This window comes from Corythoichthys intestinalis, chromosome 17, assembly GCF_030265065.1.
Source record: "Corythoichthys intestinalis isolate RoL2023-P3 chromosome 17, ASM3026506v1, whole genome shotgun sequence".
NCBI classification, from domain to species: Eukaryota; Metazoa; Chordata; class Actinopteri; order Syngnathiformes; family Syngnathidae; genus Corythoichthys; species Corythoichthys intestinalis.
In genome coordinates this window covers 40,392,725-40,415,506 of record NC_080411.1, presented here as the reverse complement: position 1 = coordinate 40,415,506, position 22,782 = coordinate 40,392,725, and the positions used below count along the sequence as shown (strand labels likewise).

The following is a 22,782-nucleotide window of genomic DNA, read 5'->3' as shown; positions in this document are numbered from 1 at the left end:
AGTCATGCAGTATATATATGGCGGAAAACACAGACAAGAATGAAAAAGCAGTTTCTGCTCTTGCACTCCTCTTTAAATGAAACTGCTGTATTTTAAGCCAAAACAACGGTTGTGTTTGATAGAACAATATGTCTTTATGCTGCCATAGCAGATTCATGGCGCATTAAGCCCCCGAACTATTTTTAATTTGTCCGTCTTACCCTGGAAACCCCCGTTTACAGATGTCGTGCAACCGCTTTTGTTTCAACTCAACCATATAACGAAGGTAATTAATTGTATTAATTATTCAAAATGTCTGTCATTTTTACCTTAGAATCAATAATTGATGTCTAATATTTCGTAAAAAAAAAAAAAAAAAATTTCACTCGCATTTTTTAAACTTTTAAACAAATGACGTCACAATGAAAAAAATGGTGTTTGTAAAAAAGTCACGAATATCTACCTCATAACTATCGCTTAAGTGTATTTTTGTTACTGTCGCATTTTCTCCGATATGTTAGATGATGAATAATCGATCCAAACAAATAAAAAGTTGAAAAAAGGTTTAAAAGGGTAAATATATGAAAAGAAAATCTTGACCACTCCTTGATTTCTGCATCGCGACCCTTGTTATATGACCATATTTCACCCATAGAATCCAGCTGTCGCCATTCACAGCTGTGTCTTGACACTGGGTGATACATGCCACATGGAATTTTTGGATCAAAACAAGGTAAGAACGCGATAATTTCTCGTTAAAGTCATAGCATCTGTAATTCTGCTCTCGCGTGCTCTCATCTCCAGATAGGGTTTTACTGTTATTATTATTTTTTTTTTTAAATGCCATCCTGTTCAAAATGTTTCTTCCCCCAGAAAATTGAAATTTTAAGCTTTCCAATGATGTATCACATATGCATATCAGACAATTTTGAAATTTGGCCAAATTAGGGCTGCAGCTATCGAATATTTTAGTAATCAAGTAATCGACTGAAAATTCTATCGATTAATCGAGTAATCGGATAAAACATTTTTAGGTGAAGCGCAATTATAAATATACATGAGAAAACAAGACATTTTATCTAATCTTGAACCATTTTCAGTCAATCAGTCTTTGTTTTCGATGTATATTGTTGAAAACAGCCAACAATTGCATCTCAGATGTAACTAGAATAAAAAAAAAAAGACAATTCACTGCTTTCACTCAAAAAAACCTTTAGATCTTATTAATTTATTATTATTATTATTATTTTTTTTTTTTTGCAGTGTTCAAAATAAATGTATGATACAGGCTGTATTGGAGCACAGTAGGGACCAGTGCTACTTGGTGTTTTATCCAGCAATGACTACTGAGCTAAAATTGATAGTTAGCATTATTGAGTTTTTATTCTACACCCTCATCACTCCACAACGCTAGGTTATGTTAAAGCCTGTATGTAAGACACGTTAGCCACGCATCGAAAGTGGTCATAATTAATAGAAACCTAGCCCTCCGCAGAGCTAACGTTACGGGAGCTAATGACATTAAAGTTCATCTTATTTATTAGCGCTTAGCGCTTTTATTAGCGCTTAGCGCTCTACTGCTTTAAGATGGCGGCTGTTTACTAATGCTGGCCAGACGCGGCCGAGTCTCATTTCGCATCTAGTTCAACATACATGTGATCTCTATGAGACTCATCAGACGCTACCTGCTACCAACCTAGTATCGTGCGGGCTAGTATTTAGCAACGTCGGCATCGTTTGTAGCGGCTGTCGGCTGCAGTAAGTTTTTTTTTTTTTTGCTTCTTCCTCTACGCACGTGACATCAGCGCGTTGTCCCGCATTAAAAGTAGTCCAAGCAAAACGTGATGCTTAGAGCTGTCAAAATAAACGATTACTCGAGATGAATAAAATTACTCGGATCAGTTTTTAAACTCGAGTTACTCGAGTTGCTCGAGTATTCGTTTCAGCTCTAGGCCAAATTGGGGGTCTCAGAGGGGAACTTCAAGTCACCTGAGTGTTTTGCGCCAAATATTTTTTATTTTATTTAGAAGTGTTTTTAATTTTTTATAGCAATTATTTTGTTCTTTCTCTAATCTTGAGCAACTTGAGCTGTGGCCGTGGGTATAGTCTATATTTTATTTAAAATATTTGTGATTTTGTATTAATTAATTTATTTATTTTAACAATATATTCATGTTCCAATTTACAAATATGTTCTGGAAAATATTTTTAAAAATCCTATTCAATGGAAAAAAGTTTTTATTTATTATTTTTTTTTTTTCACCGTAACATCTCAAAATAACACATTCTGGAGCTATAATTGCAATACCGTAATACCATGAAACCGCGGTATTTTTGCTCACGGTTATCGAACCGTCAAAATCTCATACCGGCACAAGCCTAGTTACGAGTAGGCGGTTAAACGATTAAATGACCAGTCACGCACATCCCTTGAGTGAACAATATTCTTACACGACCTGCACCTTATACAATTAGGTCACTGTGTATGGGTTTTGTCACTTTTTAAATTGAGGCCCTTCCATTACATTAATTTAAATTGCTACAATTCACAGTGGCCAGAAGTGTACTTGCCATCGGGTTAGGGTTAGGTTGCACTTCCCAATGGGGCTGGTATACATTTTGGGGTGGGTGACTGTGTTTAATGGGGGGGGTCTCTGCCCCCATTGGTCCAATTTTTGTTTAGTCCAATGAAATATCTCAGTGCACCAATCAACCCCAGAAATGAATGAGTATGTAGAAACAAATGACGAGTCAAATTTTACGTCGGATGTCGAAAAGATCGTGTGTCGAGGAACCACTGTACTGTATATATGAAAGAAAACTGATTTGTACATTTATACATGCATATATCTTAACATTTCTAAATAAAATACTGATTTTTTTTAATTGAAAAAAAAAATGCGATGGACTGAGGGCACGAAGTTTGAAGCGCAAAGTAGCGAGGGATCACTGTATATATATGGCGGAAAACACAGACAAGACTGAAAAAGCAGTTTCTGCTTTTGCACTCCTATTTAAAAGAAACTGCTGTTTTTTATTTTAAGCCAAAACAACTGTTGTGTTTGATAGAACAATATGTCTATATGCTGCCATAGCAGATTCATGGCGCATTAAGCCCCCGAACTAGTTTTAATTTGCCCGTTTTACCCTGAAAACCCCCGTTTACAGACATCGCGCAACCGCTTTTGTTTCAACCCAGCCATTAAACGAAGGTAATTAATTATATTTATTATTCAAAATGTCTGTCGTTTTTAGCTTAGAATCATTAATTTTTGTCTCATATTTCGTTAAAAAAAAAAAAAAAAAAAACGACTTTTAAAAATTATTCACTCACATATTTTAAACTTTTAAAAAAATTATGTCATAATGAAAAAAATGGCGTCTGTAAAAAAGTCACGGATATCTACCTCATAACTATCGCTTAATTGTATTTTCTTGTTAATGTCGCATTTTCTCCGATATGTTAGATGATAAATAATCGATCCAAACGAAGAAAAATTCAAAAGAACGTTTAATAGGGTATATATGAAAAAGAAAATCTCAACCACTCCTTGATGTCTGCGATTTTCTGCATTGCGACCCTTGTTATATTACCATGTTTCACCCATAAAATCCCCCCAAAAATCCAGCTGCGGCCATTCACAGCTGTGTCTTGACATTCAGTGATACATGTTACATGGAATTTTTGGACCGGAACAAGGTAAGTACACGATAATATCGCGATAATTTAGCGCAAGTTCATGCGTTATTTCATCAACTCGAGGAAGAGGATGGCCAAGATTTGTCGTTGTTTTCTTTGGATGAGTCGGCGAGTTGGGAAGAGTGACAGGCTGATAGCGCAAACAGCTGAAGAGTGGGCTGTGTGACGTCGCGCATGACGTGGCCCTTTGTCCTGTTCAAGGGGGAACTGAGTGGCATGCCTAAAAAAAATGAACTAAACTTCGGTAGTTTATTGTCAATATTGTTGAAAAGGCTTTTTTTCAATGTTATATTTGAATTTTTTTCACTATCAATATTTTCAATTTGAATATAGATGTGTGTGTTCGAGAGATTGCATTTACATGGTGGAAACACTCAGGTGACTTGAAGTTCCACTCTGAGGCCCCCAATTTGGCCAAATATCTAAATTGTCCGATATGAATGTGTGATACATCATTGGAAAGCTTAAAATCTCAATTTTCTGGGGGAAGAAAATTTTTTAACAGGAGGGCATTAAGAAAAAAAAATTAAACAGCAAAACCCTATCTGGAGGTGAGAGCACGCGAAAGCAGAATTAAAGACGCCATGACTTTAACGAGATATTAACGAAAACAGTACTTACCTTGTTTCGATCCAAAAACTCCATGTAGCTTGTATCACAGAGTGCCAAGACACAGCTGTGAATGGCCACAGCTGGATTTTTTGGGTGAAACATGGTAATATAACAAGGGTCGCGATGCAGAAATTGCAGACATCAAGGAGTGGTCGAGATTTTCTTTTTCATATATTTACCCTGTTAAACGTTTTTTTAAAAATTATTTTTCTTTGTTTGGATCGATTATTTATCATCTAACATATCAGAGAAAATGCGACAGTAACAAAAAAAAATACAATTAAGCGATAGTTATGAGGTAGAAATCCGTGACTTTATACACAGACACCGTTTTTTTTCATTGTGACATCATTTGTTTAAAAGTTTAAAATATGCGAGTGAATAATTTTTTTAAAGTGGTTTTTAAAGCGAAATATTACACATCAATTAATGATTCTAGGGTAAAACGGACACATTAAAACTAGTTCGTGGGCTCAATGCGCCATGAATCTGCTATGGCAGCATATAGACATATTGCTCTATCAAACACAACAGTTCTTTTGGCTTAAAATACAGCAGTTTCTTTTAAAGAGGAGTACAAGAGCATAAACTGCTTTTTCAGTGCTGTCTGTGTTTTCCGCCATATACTTTTGATAAGGTGATGGGTACAATACCTAACCTCATAAAGAGATATCCTCCAAACCCTTTTTGTAATACATGATTTATATGTATTTATACTGTATATATTTTTTCCCACTATTTTGCACTGTTGGTCTACTGTATACAACCTGTTTTGACCATGTAAAGGCCAAAAAAGCCTATGACCATACCTGCTGTTTGTGTTGAATTGTCAAATATAAAACTATTAAGTCTTATTCTTTGAATGAATGTTTATCCTAACAAGTTGAATAAATATTATCAAGCTTCAAAAGCTTTTTTGGGTCCAAAATGTTGATTGTATTTGGTCAGTGAAGAAAACAACAGTTTGGATATGAAGGTTATGCGGTCCTGAAAAAAGGGACCCAATCATTTTTTTCTCTGAAATATAAAGGCAACATCAAAGGCATGCAAATTCAGACAAAATAGGCTCAAGTGGTAAAGGGTAAATCGCATCTTAATGTCATATCTGCTAAAGGTCCCCTAATAAAGACTTCTAGGACATTGAATAACTGTAGTGCATGGCTAATCAATTGAATACAGTAAGAAAAGGTTTGAAATCCCAATTTATTATTGCACTATGCCAATCGCACATTGTTTCGATCAGCCCATATTGTGGACAGGATTTTTCCTGGATGTGGCCTACAGTAAATATCGTACGGGAGAACAGTGTGCAAGCTACGCTACGCTAGCACCACCCCTACTCGGGTTTTAAGTTTTATGGGTAAAAACGATGTTTCATAAGAGCTACCTTGGGCCAAATTTGCCAGGTGTGTCATACATACATACATACATACTAGAGTTGCTTCAAGAAACATTTTTACAAAAGGTATAAATCACCATGCTCCTACTTATTGTCCTGTCAATAACACGCTGAACTGACAGCACTAATATATGTGTGTATTAAGCCTGAATGATATATCGTTTAAACATCGCCATCGCAATGTGTGCGTGCGCGATAGCCCCATCACAAGGACGTGCGATAGTTTTTATTTTTTTTAATCCACATACAACCTGCTTTCTGCTCTGCGCAGAGCCTCAAGGCCCAAGTACATTGCATGCGTGATCGCTGCGGTTCCGGTCCGGTTCAGTGTTGACTGCATGCCACGCAGTCCGTCAAAAACAGGCAAATCATACCGGCTGCTGCACGGCTGCGGTCCACCAACTCCGTCCCCTCGTGAGCTCTCGCGTGATCGCGCGCGATAATGTGCCATTTAAAACAACGACAAACACACGGAGTCTGTAGTATGTACTCAGCAGAGAAGCAGAGAGAGAACACATTTTTTTCCTTGCATATTGATATTGTAACGTTTGCTAAGCGAAAGTTTGGCCGCGAAAAACAACACACGAGCCTCAACGCCTTTTCCCTCTTTTTCTTTATTAACTTCCCGCCACCTCACCAATGCAAAAACAACTACAGTGGGGAGAACAAGTATTTGATACACTATTTACATTGACGCTATCTAGTCCACCAATCGGAGCGTCGGGCTGGTGCACCAGCACACCAATGACAGCCCCGCGTTGGTGCATAAATTAACCCACCGATGACAGCCCCGGTCGGCACAACACCGGCGACGCTACAATATTTTAGTTGTGTCTGTCTCTTAATTCCAGATTGACTGCATCATGTTGAGATCAGGGCTCCGTGCAGGGGGGCTATTATGCCCTTGGTTGTGTCGGTGCGTTTATATCTTTGTGCACATTTAAAATTTATGGCACATAACATCTCATAGAGCTGTTATAAACAACTGATAAATAATCTCTCATATTTATAAAATGGATAGCGAATTATATATGACACGAACTAAAAAAACAGCGTACTTGGAATTGGTGTCTCAACACTGCAGATTCATGTGCCCAGCGCAAACTGTTGTTTTTTCTATTAAGAGTCAAGTGAAATGTAGGAAAGAAGGAGAAACGTATTGAATAGACCACCAGGTCGAAACTTGTGGGTGTCTCTTTTTTCTCTTTCGTACTCTTCCCCCTCGACTCTGTATACAAACCGAGATTGTTTGTGCGCGGGGCACGAGAATTTCTGCAGTGGAACCACTTCCAGGTACGCTGTTTTTTTTTTTTTTTGCTTAGCACGTCGTGTGTTTGATATCATTGCCAGAAAAACACACATAATAGGACACTTTGCAGTTTCGCTTTTAAGGGTGTCCTTATAGTAACGATCTGCTGCATCCTATATCACTTTGTGACTTTCCACCTCCATGATGAAGTTCATCATCCATCTTCGCTCATGTTTAAACCGTGATTAGGCACCTGGGCTTTTGACGTCAAGCCCAGCTCCGCCCATTTTGTCGGATGCGTGTCCGGCAAAAATAGAAAATAGCCTATACCATGCGGCAGGCATGCGGCAGGCATGCGGCACGCCGGAGGTGGTTCGCAGTCAATCCGGAGCACTGACGCGGCCGGTATACATTGAACAATAGGATATAATGGGAACGGATTGGCTCCGGCGCTATTTTTTACCGGAGTCGGACCGGAACCGCAACGATCACGCATGCGGTGTACTTGGGCCCTCACACCCTCCCTCTACCAGCTCTTTGAACCTCAGTCACTGCAGCACTTGCTTATTAAAGTTAACGATGCCGGTATCTTTGATCTTGCCAAAGAAGCGGACATCACAGCGCAGCAGCTGTCAATCATCGTTTAACTTGTTAAACAGTTTCTGCAAGGAAGCCGCTTTGGAATGAATATGTGTGTGTGTGTGTGGAGACGTTTGAGACATATAAATTAAATGCCAGAAGTGATCATTAGGAGTTTGTAATTTCTACATGTCAACCAAGAGTCACAGCTAAGGTAGATAAACAGAAGTATTTGATAAAGCCAAGCATTTTTCTACTACAGTACTTTATTCTTGTTCAAAAATGATTTGGTTGGACAGTTATGTTTAAAACTGATAATAATTATTACATTTGAAGTGCTTAAAATCATTTATATAATATACACAATTTTTAAAATCATACTTTGGGGAAAAAGTGAGAAAAAAACATGCCTTATATGTATCTCTTTCCAATGCTAAATCTGAATAAATACATTGCGCACACACACAAAAAAAAAATTGGGGGGCGGGGGGGTGCAACTTCGCGGTTTTTCACTTATCACGGCGGGTTCTGGTCCCCATTAACCGCGAAAAACGAGGGATCACTGTACACTGGTCATTGTGAGTCATCCAAAGTCTTTCAAAACAGCTATTCAAGTCATTTGGTGAAAATTTCTTTAAAAAAAATATATATATATTTTTTTAATATCGCAATATAATATCGCAAACCCCAAAAAAATCACAGCAATAGTTTTTTCCAACATCGTTCAGGCCTAGTGTGTATGTGTATATACTGTATATATGACAGTGGCAACATAGTTTTTGGTCATCCTAATGCTTTTATATAAGCATTTTGTTTCTCTGCCCTTTGTCCCGTCCCACCATGCTGTTACTTAGGCCCAAGGCCGTTATGCAATGTCCATATGCAATGCATGTGCGAGCCAGATGGAGGGACACATGCCACTCACAAATCTCAGATGTGTGTGTTGTGTTCAGAGATAGAGACAAATATAGTCATGTGCATTTGTCAACCACAAGTGAAACATTATAGGTAAATAATAACTAGATAAATTGCTCTATGAATACAACAATTTGCAGAAAAGCAATGCCACTATGGCTTGAAGTTTTTACTCTGACTAAACAAACAAACAAACAAAAATCCAAAGCGAAATGTTGCAGATGATGACTGAGAGGACATAAAAGCATTAACAAAAGGGCACCAGCTGGCATGCCCCTTCTGACTAACTTCACCCAAAAAAACAGCATTCGAACAACAAAGAAACATGCTTCCTCTCTTTCATGCCAATGAAAGTGCAATTGTCATACAGAGGTAGACAGACCACACAACATGCTCACAGTAGTCAGTAATGCACAGCTCCAGACTGCGCTTGAATGGCGTCATTTTGACCCTAAAATTTGAGACAGTATATATTAGTTACCTTACGCTTGTGCAACCAGTAAATTTTGTGCTAATTTTGTTTTAAATCATTTAAATTCTGGAATATTTTTGTTGCTGACCAACTCCAACTCCAAATTTAAAGCCATCCAGTTGTTGCGCTTATAACACTCAAGGAACAGTAACAATGAGAAAAACTTTACATTTTGAGACAATTTATATTGGGCATTTGGGCGGAACAGTTAAGTCGCTACAGTATCATTTAGTGAAAGCACAACAAAAATAATATTCCTATCTCTCAAAAAAAAAATGTTCACGAAAAGAAAACCGCTCAATGCAAAGAGAACTGGCATTCCCAAACAAAATAGCTATGCAAAATAAACATAAAACTTACTCAGACTTTGCCTTGGTTATATCTCTAATCAATTAAAAACAGGCCACTGACACCTTGTGGTGTATTTCAATCACTACTTTACGTAGTTAAAGACACTGTGGAAGAATGGCAGGGAGCCCATGTGACGTCCCGCTCAGCGACGTCAACAATGGCGAGCTATTAGTTTATTTTTTGATTGAAAATTGTACAAATTTTATTAAAATGAAAACATTAAGAGGGGCTTAATATAAAATTACTATCACTTGTACTCAAATTTATCTTTTAAGAACTACAAGTCTTTCTATCCGTGGATCCCTTTAACAGAAAGAATGTTAAAAATGTTAATGCCATTTTGTGGATTTATTGTTATAATAAACAAATACAGTACTTATGTAGAGTATGTTGAATGTTTATGTCCGTTTTGTGTCTTATCTTTCCATTCCAACAATAATTTACAGAAAAATATGGCATATTTTAGCAATGGTTTGAATTGCGATCAATTACGATTAATTAATTTTTAAGCTGTGTAAAGGCCAAAAAGTCCTATGACCATTCCTGCTGTTTGTGTTGAATTAATTGTCAAATATAAAACTATTCAGTCTCATTTTTTTCTGTTGAATGTTTATCCTAACCAGTTGAATAAATATTATCAAGCTTCAAAATGGTTCATTGACCATGTTTGGTTGCCAATGGGACATCAATATTATAATTTTTTTTTTACAAAAGATTTGGGATTTTCTTTTGTCTTTTTGGGTTTGAAATGTTAATTAGAATTGGTCAGTGAAGAAAACAACAGTTTGGTTTGGTTATGGGGTCCTGAAAAAAGGGACCTAACCAGGCTATTGTGACATTTTTTCTTTGAAGTATAAAGGCAACATCAAAGGCATGCAAATTTGAAGACAATATGCTCAGGTGTTAAAGGGTTAATCATAGTCGAGGTTAAAAAAAAAAAGTTTTCATTTTTTGTTGAGTTTAGTTTTGCTTGTGGACAAAAGCAGTAGAGTTTATTTATTTTTGTCATGCCCTGACTAAGAAGTTTTTCTTCAGTTATATTTAATAATTTAGACAATGTTGAGTGCTCTTCAGAGAAATTATTATCATTATTTGTTTTTCATTCCTCGATAGTTAAAAGATGATTAACAAGTTTGTATTCATTGTGTATATTATTATAATTTAAGTTATTTTCAAAGATTTCAATTTAAATTTGCTAATAAAATCCAGATTATGGAAATTTTCAAAATGTTTCTTTAGTAGTTTTTGAAAACAAAGGTTTGAATCGAACGGTGTATCACCTGAACCAATACACATGAAAGTTAGAAGTCAATAATGTCATTAACATGACATAGCCAGACACAATACTCATGCCCCCACTCACCACACACTCACAGACTCGTGTCACGGTGTGACATATGCGAAATAGATATGTTCAAAGTGATACACGTTTAAAAAACATATTGTCGAAAACTCCAACAAGAGAATAAAAACCTATAACATATTTTAAACCACAACTAATCGAAACTAGATACGTGTGGGAGTGGTACAAGGTCCAAACACGATAGCAACGACCCACGAATTCAATGTCGACATTTAAGAACAAGGCAAAGAAAATTACATACCTGGTAAAACTTTGACACTCAAAGATGAATCCTACAATATGGACGTTTGTAACAGAGGTACCTGACGGTAGGATGGTAAACTACAGGTTACGTTTGTTATGTTGCTTAAATTCGCTAGGTCCAAATAAGCGCTATTTCCTGTTTCTCACAGGTATGTGCAAATGTGGGCGTGGCTTAGATGCAGCAGGCAGGTAATGAGGGGGGCAGTTTCAGTTGGACGAAAAGGTGACGTAATCGACTGAGTCATCCTGATAAAATTAAATATGTTAGAAACTGTCTCAGTTTATGATTCAGCGAATATGATAGTGATATGATAATAGTTGTTTAATTTTTATTTTTATTTATTTATTTTTTTACCAGTGATCCTAAAGGTACCGCACCCCAGCAAGCGGATGTTTTGGGAAGATCTGAGCGCTGCGCTGTACGCCCATATACGGAAACAATTCAATTGTTTTTGATAAAATCCGTCCTTGTTGATATGGTACTTCCTTTGGGTTCAACTACAAGTCAACATAACTATGAGGTACCAGGAAACTCCTTTTGCCGCATACACGCCGATTGTTTGAAAGGGAAATGAACATACTGGTATTGTACCTTCTAAAAAAAATATGGAAGAAATATTTTAAAGGTCTTTTCATTGGCTTTGTAGTGTTTGCGTCCATTAACCGAAATCTAACTTTTTGTTGGCTTCACACGTTATACAATTAAATAACAAAAACTAGAGTGTATAAGAATAGCTTTTTTTTCTGTTGACATGCAATGTTCATACGTAATTTGTTTTGGACATGATCCATGATGGTTAGAGACTGAAAAAAAAAAAAAAAAAAAAATCCGCTTTACCCGATGGAATGACAATGTCATTGTGCCGCCCTCTTGTGTTGGAATGAACTTTTTTTTTTTTTTTTTTTTTAACTTAAGTAAAAGTACAGACATAGGTGCAAAAAATGCTTATGTAAAAGTACAAGTATCTAAGAAAAAAATGTACTCAAGTAAAAGTACAAAAGTACTTGACTTCACAGGTAAAAATTAAAAGTTTTTTCTCCCAATGTAAAAATGCAAAATACATGTATTTATAAAGTACAGGCCAAAAGTTTGGACACACCTTCTCATCCATGCGTTTTCTTTATTTTCATGACTATTCACATTAGGGGTGTGACAAAATACCGAAATGGTGATGTATCGTGATACTTTGTATCCCAAAAGGTTATCGATATGCTCCTGCAAGAATCGAGATATCATTTTAAAAAGGTGTCAATGTCCAAAAAAAAAAAAAAAAAAAAAAGGAACCAACAAGTTGCTACCAACTTTTCACAATCATTCTGTCAGATTTTCAGGGCATTTATAGGTCACTTGCTGTTCATTTCAGGGCATTCCAGGTCATTTCCTGTTGAGTTTGAGTCACTGCCTATTCATTTGGGTGATTACCCGGTCTGTAACACAAAATGAACAGGAAGTGACCCATAAAATACCCCCAAATCAACAGGAAGTAACAGAGAATCAACAGGTATATGACCTTAAATGGCCCAAAATTACCTCATTGCCTGGCATTGGCTGCTACTGACGGCCATAGACGTTCAATCCGTTTGAAGTGGGAGGGATGGCAGCGAATGAATGAATGTTCAGTTGTTCATACGCTGCCACCCTCCCAGTTCAAATGGATTGGACGTCTACTAGCGATAAACTCATTCCAATTCACAGCAGAAGCTTGTTTTTCTGTTTAGTAGTTGTTTTTAGAATGTTCTAGAATGATTTCCTGACCAATGTATCGATAATCGTTGTATCGCTGTATCGTGAGATCATCGTTATCGGGAACTTTGTATCGGAAACCGTATCGTATCGTGAGGTACCAAGCGGTTCCCACTTCTAATTCACATTGTAAAATGTCACTGAAGGCAATAAAACTATGAATGAACATGTGTGGAGTTATGTACATAGAAAATAAAGGTGGAATAACTAAAAAGATGTATAATATTCTAGTATCATCAAAGTAGCCACCCTTTGCTCTGATTACTTTTTTGCACACTCTTGCCATTCTCTTGATGAGCTTCAAGAGGGAGTAAACTAAAATGGTTTTTGACTTCAGAGGTATGGTTTTTCAGGGTTGATAAGTGGAATTTATTGCTTTATCAATGGGGTTGGGGACTTCATTTGTGTTGCATTGAATGAGGTGTGTCCAAAATTTTGGCCTGTAATGTATATATCTGGAAGTAGCTTCTTAACTTGAAAATTCTGTAAGTAGAGACACGTTTTTAATGTAAATGCCCTAATCAGTACCAAGCCTCACAAAACAGACATTAATCTTTTATAATGCATAAAAATATATCAAAACATGTACCGTACTTTTCAGCCTATAAAGCACACCTGACTATAAGCTGCCACCCACCAAATTTGGTTCATTTGTTCATATATAAGCCGCACCTGTCCTTACTATATTATGAGGTATTTACACCAAAAGATATTAACTGGAAACACTTCATTTGACAGCGACATCATAAGATCAAATGAACCACCATGAAGTTTTGAACCAATTGGCTACAAAGCTTCATTGCGTCAAGAAGCTTCATTTTGTCATCAATGGTCCCTTTAGGGAGACATTCAACCTCTGCTGCCACCTGCTGTCAACACTGTTGTCCTCCAACATGCCTCCGAGCATGCATTGCAGAGCTACAGATATAAATGACAATCAAAATTCATGTTCTGTGTTTTTTTTTTCTTCAGTTACTGTTCTATTTGTTTCATTAATTGCTCGTTATGGTATTTGGTAACACTTTATTTGACAGTGGCCCCGTAAAACTGTCGTAAGACCATCATAAATACGAAATGCCATGAGCATTAATCAATGCTTATGACAGATGTCATTTTGTGGCATCCAGCAAATTATCTCACTTTCGAATGGATGTAGAAGATCCGAACTGGATATTGATATAATTTGCCGGATTACACTTAATGGCATCTGTTATATTCATTCACTAATGCCCATGATAGTGTCATGTCATAATTATGACGGTATAAGTGTTACCTATTAACCCAATAAATCAACAAATAAGACGCACTGGATCAGAAACCGCAGGATTTAAAATGAAGGGGAAAAGTAGCGGCTTGTAGACCGGAAATTACGGTAACCAATACATGTTACAATCAGATTATTGCACAATAAACATAAAATTTGTACATGATGTAAAAAAAAAAACCAAGAATAAAGAATATAAATTAATAGACTCGTGTAAAGCTGTCAGAACATGAGGGGTGAATAAAGAAGATGCTGGGACACACACATTCACATAAAGTAGAGGTCCTCTTAGCAATTGGATGCCAGGAATGCTAGGCAGTAGCCAATGGCAGAGCAGCTATAAGTATGTTACGTTCAGTAAACTCTGGGAGCTGCGAATACCAGCCATACTGTATTTTTGCCTTTCTTATCCAGAAATTTCTTTCGTAAAAAGAGGCAATTTTCCCAGCCGAGGCATGTCTTAACCTAAAAATTCTGTATGTAGAGACGTTCGTAAGTAGAGGTACCACTGTACGTGTATACATACATACATACATACATACATACATACACACATAACATACATACATACATACAAACATAGATCTGAGTCAATATTGAAAGAAAGACCCAGAAAATTCATTGAATGCTCGGTTTTATTTAAAACTTATTTAAATATTTATATATATTTAAAACTTTAAAAGTATGCAAAAAGCATGTTTATTTCATATTTCACGCGGTATTTTATGCTCCTGAATGAAATGGACCGCTTTGATTTGTGTGGAAGCGATCAATTTATATATTCAATTTTTTAAAAATCCCCCGCCATGAAAATGAAACACTTCCTGAATTGAGGAGGAACGCGGATGTGACGTCGCCCAGGTCAGCATCTCACAATACAGCTTTGCTGTATAGCATGCAGATGGACTGCAGATTCAACTGTTTTTATGGATTCATTTGTATATTTTTCGCATTATGCCAGCCAAATGTGTGGCATGGTTTTGTTGCTGCAGGGAGAGGCGTGTGAGCCTTTTTGGGTTTCAAAAAGTTCCTGTTCAGCGTGGAGATTGGCCAAAACAAGCCTGACAACTGCGGGACCATTGGATGAGGAAGTGAGTAAACATCGTGTTTTGTATCATGTCAAATACTGGGATCATGCCAAACGTTTAAAGAAGGAGGTGAATTGCATTTTGTGGCTGACAATTCTCCTTGTCCACCGATAAGGCCACTCAGCCAACGACCGGCGGCTTGTGGCACACACCTACTCGGTCCGGGTGCCTGCCAGGAGAGCGCTATAACTCGGTTTATGCTCGTGCGGTTCTCCATATTGTCCAGACTTCCAGCCCCCTCTGCCCTCTTCTTGTGCCTGGCAATAGACCACTATCCTCGGGTTGGACTTGGACAGCTACGCGCTCCTCCGAAGTTGGCTGGTTTGTCCAGCGGTCATTCTCCAGCTGCTTCCCCGGAAACGAGCATTCCTGCCACAGCAGGGGAACGACGAGCTGTAACTTGCTGGCCGCTGGGGGGATTGTCGGTGAAGACAATCGACGTGTGAAATGATCTGGGGTAGGTTTTGTGTGATTTTTTTTTGCTTTGAAAGGCAAGAAAAAGACCTGGAAACGCCGCTCGCTTCAGGTAATAGTCGGCAAGCTGTCACGCCTCCTGGTTTGTTTACACTCTCCGAAGCCAGGGCAGGCAAATGACAAAAGCCGGACTAACTCCGGTGGCATAAAATATTGTTTGGGAGGCGCAAGAAGTCGAGAGTTTTGACCATTATAGTCCCTTAGTCTCCCTAAGGAAATACATTCATCAAATCAATGAATGGATGTGCCAGAATTTTCTCCAGTTAAATGTGTAGAAGACAGAAGTGATCATTTTTGGGCCAAAAAAGGGAAGGTCAAAGATAAGCAGGCATCTTAGCACAGTGTCACTTACAGCTACAAATCAAGTCAGAAACCGTGGCTTAATTATTGACTCAGACGTAAAATTTGATAGCCATCTAAAGTCCGTCACTAAATCTGCTTATTACCACCTAAAAAATATAACCAGAATTAAGGGGCTTCTGACTCAACAAGACATGGAAAAACTTATGCATCTATTCATTTTCAGCAGATTGGACTATTGCAACGGTATATTTACGGGTCTTGATAAAAAATCAGTCAGGAAGCTGCAGCTAGTACATAATGCTGCAGCCAGAGTCCTCACAAATACAAGAAAGCTGGACCACATTACACTGGTTTTGAAATCGCTACACTGGCTTCCAGTGAGTCAAAGGATAGACTATAAAATACTACTGCTCGTCTACAAAACACTTAATGGCCTTGGACCAAAATATATGCTTGATTTGTTAAATTCCTATGAGACATCTAGACCACTAAGGTCGTCTGGAACCGGTCTCCTGCATGTTCCAAGAACAAGAACCAAGCAGGGTGAGGCAGCATTTAGTAATTATGCTCCTCACCTCTGGCACAAGTTACCTGAACGTCTGAAGTATGCTCAAACCGTTAGCTCCTTTAAATCAGGGCTTAAAACGCTTTTGTTTAGAACTGCATATCCATAACTGTCTATATATTTCAATCTACTTGCTTTCTTTTCCTCTTCTGCATATCTCCATTGCTGATTTAAATTATTATTAGTAGTAGTTTTTGTTTTATTTTTATTTATTTATTTTTATTCTATTTGTGATTAAAGGCGATTTTTATGTATAATTTTATTTCCTATTTTGATCGTCTTGGTTTTTACGTTGTATTGATTTAAATGTGATTTTTATGATCTTCATGTAATGTAAAGAACTTTGAATTGCCTTGTGTTGAATTGTGCTATATAAATAAATTTGCCTTGCCTTGCCATTATGGAGTAATTTTGCCATGTTGTACTGAATAGATGCATTTTGAATATTTCATATTCCATTTAGCACAAGACTGTTATTTGTCATGACCATACCATTTATTTAGCAATTGGGGAAAAATACTTGGAATCAAAGAATATCCTGTAAAAATATTGGGTAGAGAGATTCAAACAATGAGAATGAGATGGTTTTGCTGCTCTCTGTCGCATTTTCCTCGTTCTGAAAAATTCCCCCTCAATGGGCTGAATTCTAAATCATATGAAATCGTGACCCTGCCGACGTCATCCTCCAGCTGGGAACACCGGGAACACTAGAGCGCTATAATCACAGGCGGAGCTAAACGGCAGATTAAAATATTAATTTCTCGTCATCTGCCCTCTGCCAAATTGTGGTATATAGTCTAATTGTCTCAAAATATGATTCTAATTCACATAATAATGCTATTTAAGATCTTTTTCTTTGCTGACAGGCACTTTAATGGCAGATTGAAAGCAACTAGAGTATAATGTGCATGCTGCCACCTACTGTACAAGAGTATGAAGCACTCATCTGAAGGTGCGCTGCTTTCACTGTTGTTTCTTTATTGGTCAATATCTTTATCTTGCTCACAATCTTGCTTGTACTCGTGTTGCTGCCCCTGGTTCACTCTAGTTGCACAGATTGCGCTGGAGGCGTGAAAACGAAACCATCGATAGACTCTACTCACCTACGTCACAAAATGACGTGTCGCTGTATCCGGCCGCCATATTGTCCGTATTTTTTAGACTTATTCTCATTGTTTTCAATTAGTCGTGCAAGTTATAGAGCAATTCATGGAAGCCCCGGTGTTATCTGACGCTGTAAACTCATTGGATGCGTTGCATAAAAGGCGTTATGTGGAAAAGCTTCAGTTTATCCATTCGCCAGATCCATATTTGATGCCTAAATCGATGTTTTTCGACCCTCTGTCTTCGCCGTCTTTGCCTGACATCTGCTAGCTACCCTGATATTTACAACTATCTTGTCCACACAAAATCAGCCGATTCTCACGAAAGTTTGAAAAACTTTAAGAGCTTGGAGGCTTATAAATACTTCGTTGCTGGTTGGGTGAAACAGGTCCTCGTCCACGAAAATTCGGCAGGAATCTATCGTGTGCTCGGGAAGGTGAGTTACGAAATTTTCAATTCAAAATCTTTTGTTCTTGCTAACATCCACTGTCAAGTCTAATGTATTTCATGTCATTTGTCAATGGAGCTAGGGCTTTTAATGTTTATATGGTTTAGCGATAGCACTCTCACTATATACATATATAATATGTAATAAATATGAAGTGCGATAGCACTACTCCAGATTGTCCCTAATTGAATTTATTTTTTGGCTTTTGACCTCAATAGTGAAATTGTAAATTAATTGTATGACAACTGTCTGATTATCCCCTTATAATTATATATTTTCAGGTAGTTCATTCACAACATCTGAGTGTATGTTGTCGGCGATTAGCCTAGCAATGATCTTAATTGTGGTTGTCAGCCCAAAACCCTCTAAATATATATTAAATGCATCTTACCAGATATAAAATGACTACTAAATAATCTGTGGTAGTCGTTTGGAGCCCAGTTTTCTCGTCGAATTGCAGCAGTCAATCTCGGTCTCTCGGAATACGGTAAAACTTCAAGTCTCTCCGTCTATCTTCTCTGTTTTTGCAACCGACCGTCACACACGACTTCACCATTTTGATTATTAATGTTAACGAGCAGAAAAACACGCCATAATAGGAGGAATTTACGAAGCGCTAATGCATTAACATGACGAGTATAGGGACAACATGGCGCGGGGGCGTGGCTGTGACGTCACGTGAGTAGGGTCTATTCTCGATGAGAAAAACGAACAAACAAAACTTACATGTAACGCAGGTGACAATTTGAAAAGTAGTGGCGTCAGAAGTACAGATACGTGCTGTAAAATGTAGTGACGTAAAAGTAAAAGGTATCACTTCATATTTGTACTGAAGTACTGATACACAAAAAAAATGTACTTAAGTACATTAACGACGTATGTTTAATTCGTTACATTCTATCACTGATATCTATTATAATAAATGTAGTATAAATTTGCATTGAGGGTTGGCAAAGGCATTTGAAATTGTGAATTTAGGTGTCTCTAAAGGAGGGAATACTGTATGAGACTACGGGCTGATATATACATATATTTACATATATATATATATATATATATATATATATATATATATATTTTAAAAAAATATATATATATATATATACATACATAATATATATATATATATATATTAAAAAAAAAAAAGACCAAACATTCCACACACATCGGTATTTCACTTATTTTATTATCTGTGGACTATTTGATGCAACATCTTCATAAATGTACCTGGATACAAACTTTGCTTTGAGGTCGGTATCTACAGAGACACTAATCTCTAATCCACACATTTACATTAATAACAAGTAATATTTAATTTTATAGAAAGACAACCATAAGTATTTCTTGGACACATTTATACACATCTTAATCATTTTGAACATCTAACTATAAAACACAAGGCACATGGCCAACAGCAAATTAAAGCAAGGGATAACAATATTGCAACAAACTGTCATGTTTGGGTATTATGTAATTAATAGTAATTCGAAAACATTGATCAGGTGGTCAAATAAATTAGATGCATTATTGATTCATTATTGCAAAAACACTTGCCCAGGGATCCAGCCACTGAGAGAATATCAACATTTATACATAAGATGTAAATGTCAAATTTGCAGCATTAGTACTGAAGCAAAACAAAGCTGTAGTTCATTTGCATTTTTGATTTGGTGTAAAAGTCATAGAATGCAACTTCTGATTGGATCTAAAAGATATGAAAGGCATTGTGCAAGTAAATGCCTGTATAGTTCACATTACACATATAGATTGCTATTGTGAGGTTTTAAGGTTGACAGTGAAGGATGTCTTCTTCTACGTAAAGGCATGGAATCTTCGTGAGCATCCAGCGTCTTTGTCGCCTCACTACAAAACAAAACAAACCAAGACTCTTATTAACAAAATGTCCCCCAAGCTATTTACCAAAGTTCATCCCTAAATTACTCACATTTGGATTATGGTAAATAATTTACAAGCGAATGAAATTTGAAAAGGCAAGTAAGTCCAACAGAATGTCTATTCAAACCAAAGTACACACAGGTGATGCTTTAAAAAGGCACACAACTAAAACTTCACCCTAAGAGCTTTTATACCTCACCTGAGCCAAAATCATGTCCATTTTTGTATTTGAAGTACATGTGTAATACCCTGTGGGTGATGCTAATATAAAAGTGTGAAGCAAATTTGGCTCTGACTCTACAATTATGTCTGGTCTCTTCTGATCTTTTTCAGTGAATCTGACGTGGTGAGTTCAGATTTGAGTTCAGAAAAAAGCAAGGGCATAGGTTTGGTCTCAAAATTGGTAGAGGCGATATAACAGTATAACGTGCATTTACACTTTTTGCTGGGGCCGAGACATTAATAAGACCAAACAGACTGAGTGAACGGGGGTCTGGGCTACATTTCTCAAGCATATAAGTAAATGATAGGCTAAATGATCGATGCAAAATAAATCTGTATGGACTTGTACTAACTTTTCACTTGTATTGTTTCAGGTGAGACACCATCCAATTCAAACCTTTGTTTTCAAAAACTACTATAGAAACATTTTGAAAACTTCCAGAATAAATGTCTGGATTTTATTAGGAAATTTAAATTGCGATATTTGAACATAACTTAAAATATATTAACACACACAACAAATACACACTTGTTAATCATCTCTTAACTATCCAGGAATGCAAAAAAATAAACATTTGTCTTAAGACCACTCAACATTGTCTATATAAATAAGTATAACTGAAAAAAACGTCTTAGTCGGGGTATAAAAAATGGAGCCTTCCTTCAGTTAAAACATAACTGCTTTTAACCACAAGCACAGCTAAACGCAACAAAAAAAAAAAGAAAACTTTTTACCTCGACTATGATTAATGTATGATTATCTGAAAAAAATGTCTGCTTAGGCTGCAAATATATACCTAAAAATATATATAATAATTTATATTTATTAATTTATTTAAAAAAAATAGTTCAGAAAATAAATAAGTATATTTTAAATGAATGCAAGTTATCGGCCAATCAAACGTGCGTTTGAGGGGGAAAAAATGGACGGGCACATTCAGCAAGTGAAAAGGGGTAAATGTAAATCTGACATAATGAAAATAATTCACTTAACCCTCATATTGTGTTGGGGTCAGAATTCACCCGTTTTCAAATTTTTGTATGCAAAAATCAATGGTACTTCTGACATCACCAAACTTGACCCGAAAACAATATACTCTACTGCAAAGGTTTTTCACAAAAATTTTCAACGTAAAAAGCTCTTTGTTTTAAAGCTGCCGCCACATTGTCTAACAGACTAGCATCATTCTTTGACCTACAGTATTTACGCGAAATAAATGCTAACTGCACGTTTTTTTATTCTTTCTGCTTTTAAACAAAGAATTGAGACTGTTTTACGTCCATATCTATGAAGAGTTCAGGGATTTAAGCATTTATTCACACACATTGTCAACGGAAAAGCTCTGTTTACATATGTCGGCCGCCACATTGACTAACAGACTACCATCGTACTTCGACATATTTACGTAAAATAAATGTTAACTGCACGTTTTTTTTTCTTTCTTTCTTCTGCTTTTAACCAAGAATCAAGGCTGTTTTAAGTCCATATCTATAAAGAAATCAGGGATTTAAGCATTTATTCACAAGAAATTTCACCGAAAAAAGCTCTGTCTGTGATTCCACTCGGTCAGCTTTGATGACCACGCCAACAATGCAGGCCCCCTATTAATCGGCCCTGCGCCCCGTGTCCCGTCAATATCATTATGAAGTAAAAGGACAAGGGTTAATAATGGTAGGGTCAATTCTATCCTTACAACATACAGTATAGGCAGACAATCTAAATTGCCTATATCTGAACTCATTATAATTATATAATGCAAATAAGGTTGCTTAAAAGTTGGTGGGTACAATTTGAGCATCCTGAAAAGTTGGTAGTGTTTTGTCCCTACCGTCCCTATGCAAACCTACACCCTTGGTAAAAAGAGAATCTGAGACCGGAAGAAGTAATAATGCCTATTGTACACTCATGGAAAGAGGTGGGTAGTAACGCATTACATTTATTCCATTACATTTACTTGAGTAACTTTTTGAGAAAAATGTACTTCTCAGAGTAGTTGTACCACACAATAGTTTATATTTTTTCTTGAGTAGATTTTTGGAGAAGAAACTCTTAGCCCCGCTACTTTGGGCTACACTAGAGCCGTTACATTTTTCCGCTTTATTATACATGTTGGCTTCATTTTTGCCAGAGGTGCTGAAAGTAGTGTTACCTGTTTCACTAGTGAGCTGTCGCAACAATAAACACATGACTCCATTATACCATTCGGAGGCAACAGTGTGTTTTCTCCACTAGAGGGCGCTCATACGCTTCGGAGGAGTAATGGGTCATAGTGTTCTGGTCTAAATTTGATTATTTTTGTGTCATATTTTTGACATAATATGGTCACGTAATAGGATCAGCAACTCAGCAGGGATCCCCAATTATCGGACCAGGTACCGGTACCAGTTCGTGGCGCATTTGCTACCGGGCCGCAGAGAAATAATAAATAATTTGCGAACGACCACAATCTGGCCTGAGCCTTAACTAATCTGAGTAGAAATTTGCGTACATCGCCCTCTCGAGTTTGGCAACAATAACTGGGGTGTTTGCACACCTATAGACCCTACTCACCGACGTCACAGAATGACGTGTCGCCGTATCGCATATTGTCCGTCTCTGTTTAGCCCTATTCTCAATGGTTTCAATTAGTCGTTCAGTTTATAGAGCAATTCATGGAAGCCCCGGTGCTTTCAGACGCTGTAAACTCATTGGATGCGTTGCATAAAAGGTGTTATGTGGAAAAGCTTCAGTCTACCCATTCGCCAGATCCATATTTGATGCCTAAATCGATATTTTTCGACCCGCTGTCTTCGCCCTCTCTGCCTGACATCT

General features: G+C 37.1%; 2 protein-coding genes across 5 annotated transcripts in view; both read right to left on the bottom strand.

Annotated features, from left to right (window-relative positions):
- tjp2a (tight junction protein 2a (zona occludens 2)) overlaps positions 1-11,028 on the bottom strand; it is a 92,669-nt gene extending 81,641 nt beyond the window's left edge. The window contains exon 1 of one of the 2 annotated variants that reach the window (XM_057818257.1): positions 10,861-11,028. The gene's annotated coding sequence lies outside the window, so the exon portion shown is untranslated. The remainder of the gene's footprint in view (positions 1-10,860) is intronic. The other variant, XM_057818258.1, reaches the window with a different exon arrangement.
- An 8,060-nt stretch (positions 11,029-19,088) lies between these two features.
- Positions 19,089-22,782, bottom strand: part of pip5k1ba (phosphatidylinositol-4-phosphate 5-kinase, type I, beta a) — a 49,518-nt gene continuing 45,824 nt past the window's right edge. For all 3 annotated transcript variants that reach the window (XM_057818973.1, XM_057818974.1, XM_057818972.1), the window contains one exon: positions 19,089-19,715. In XM_057818973.1, the coding sequence (XP_057674956.1) occupies positions 19,713-19,715 (3 nt within the window). In that variant the 3' untranslated portion in view covers positions 19,089-19,712. The remainder of the gene's footprint in view (positions 19,716-22,782) is intronic.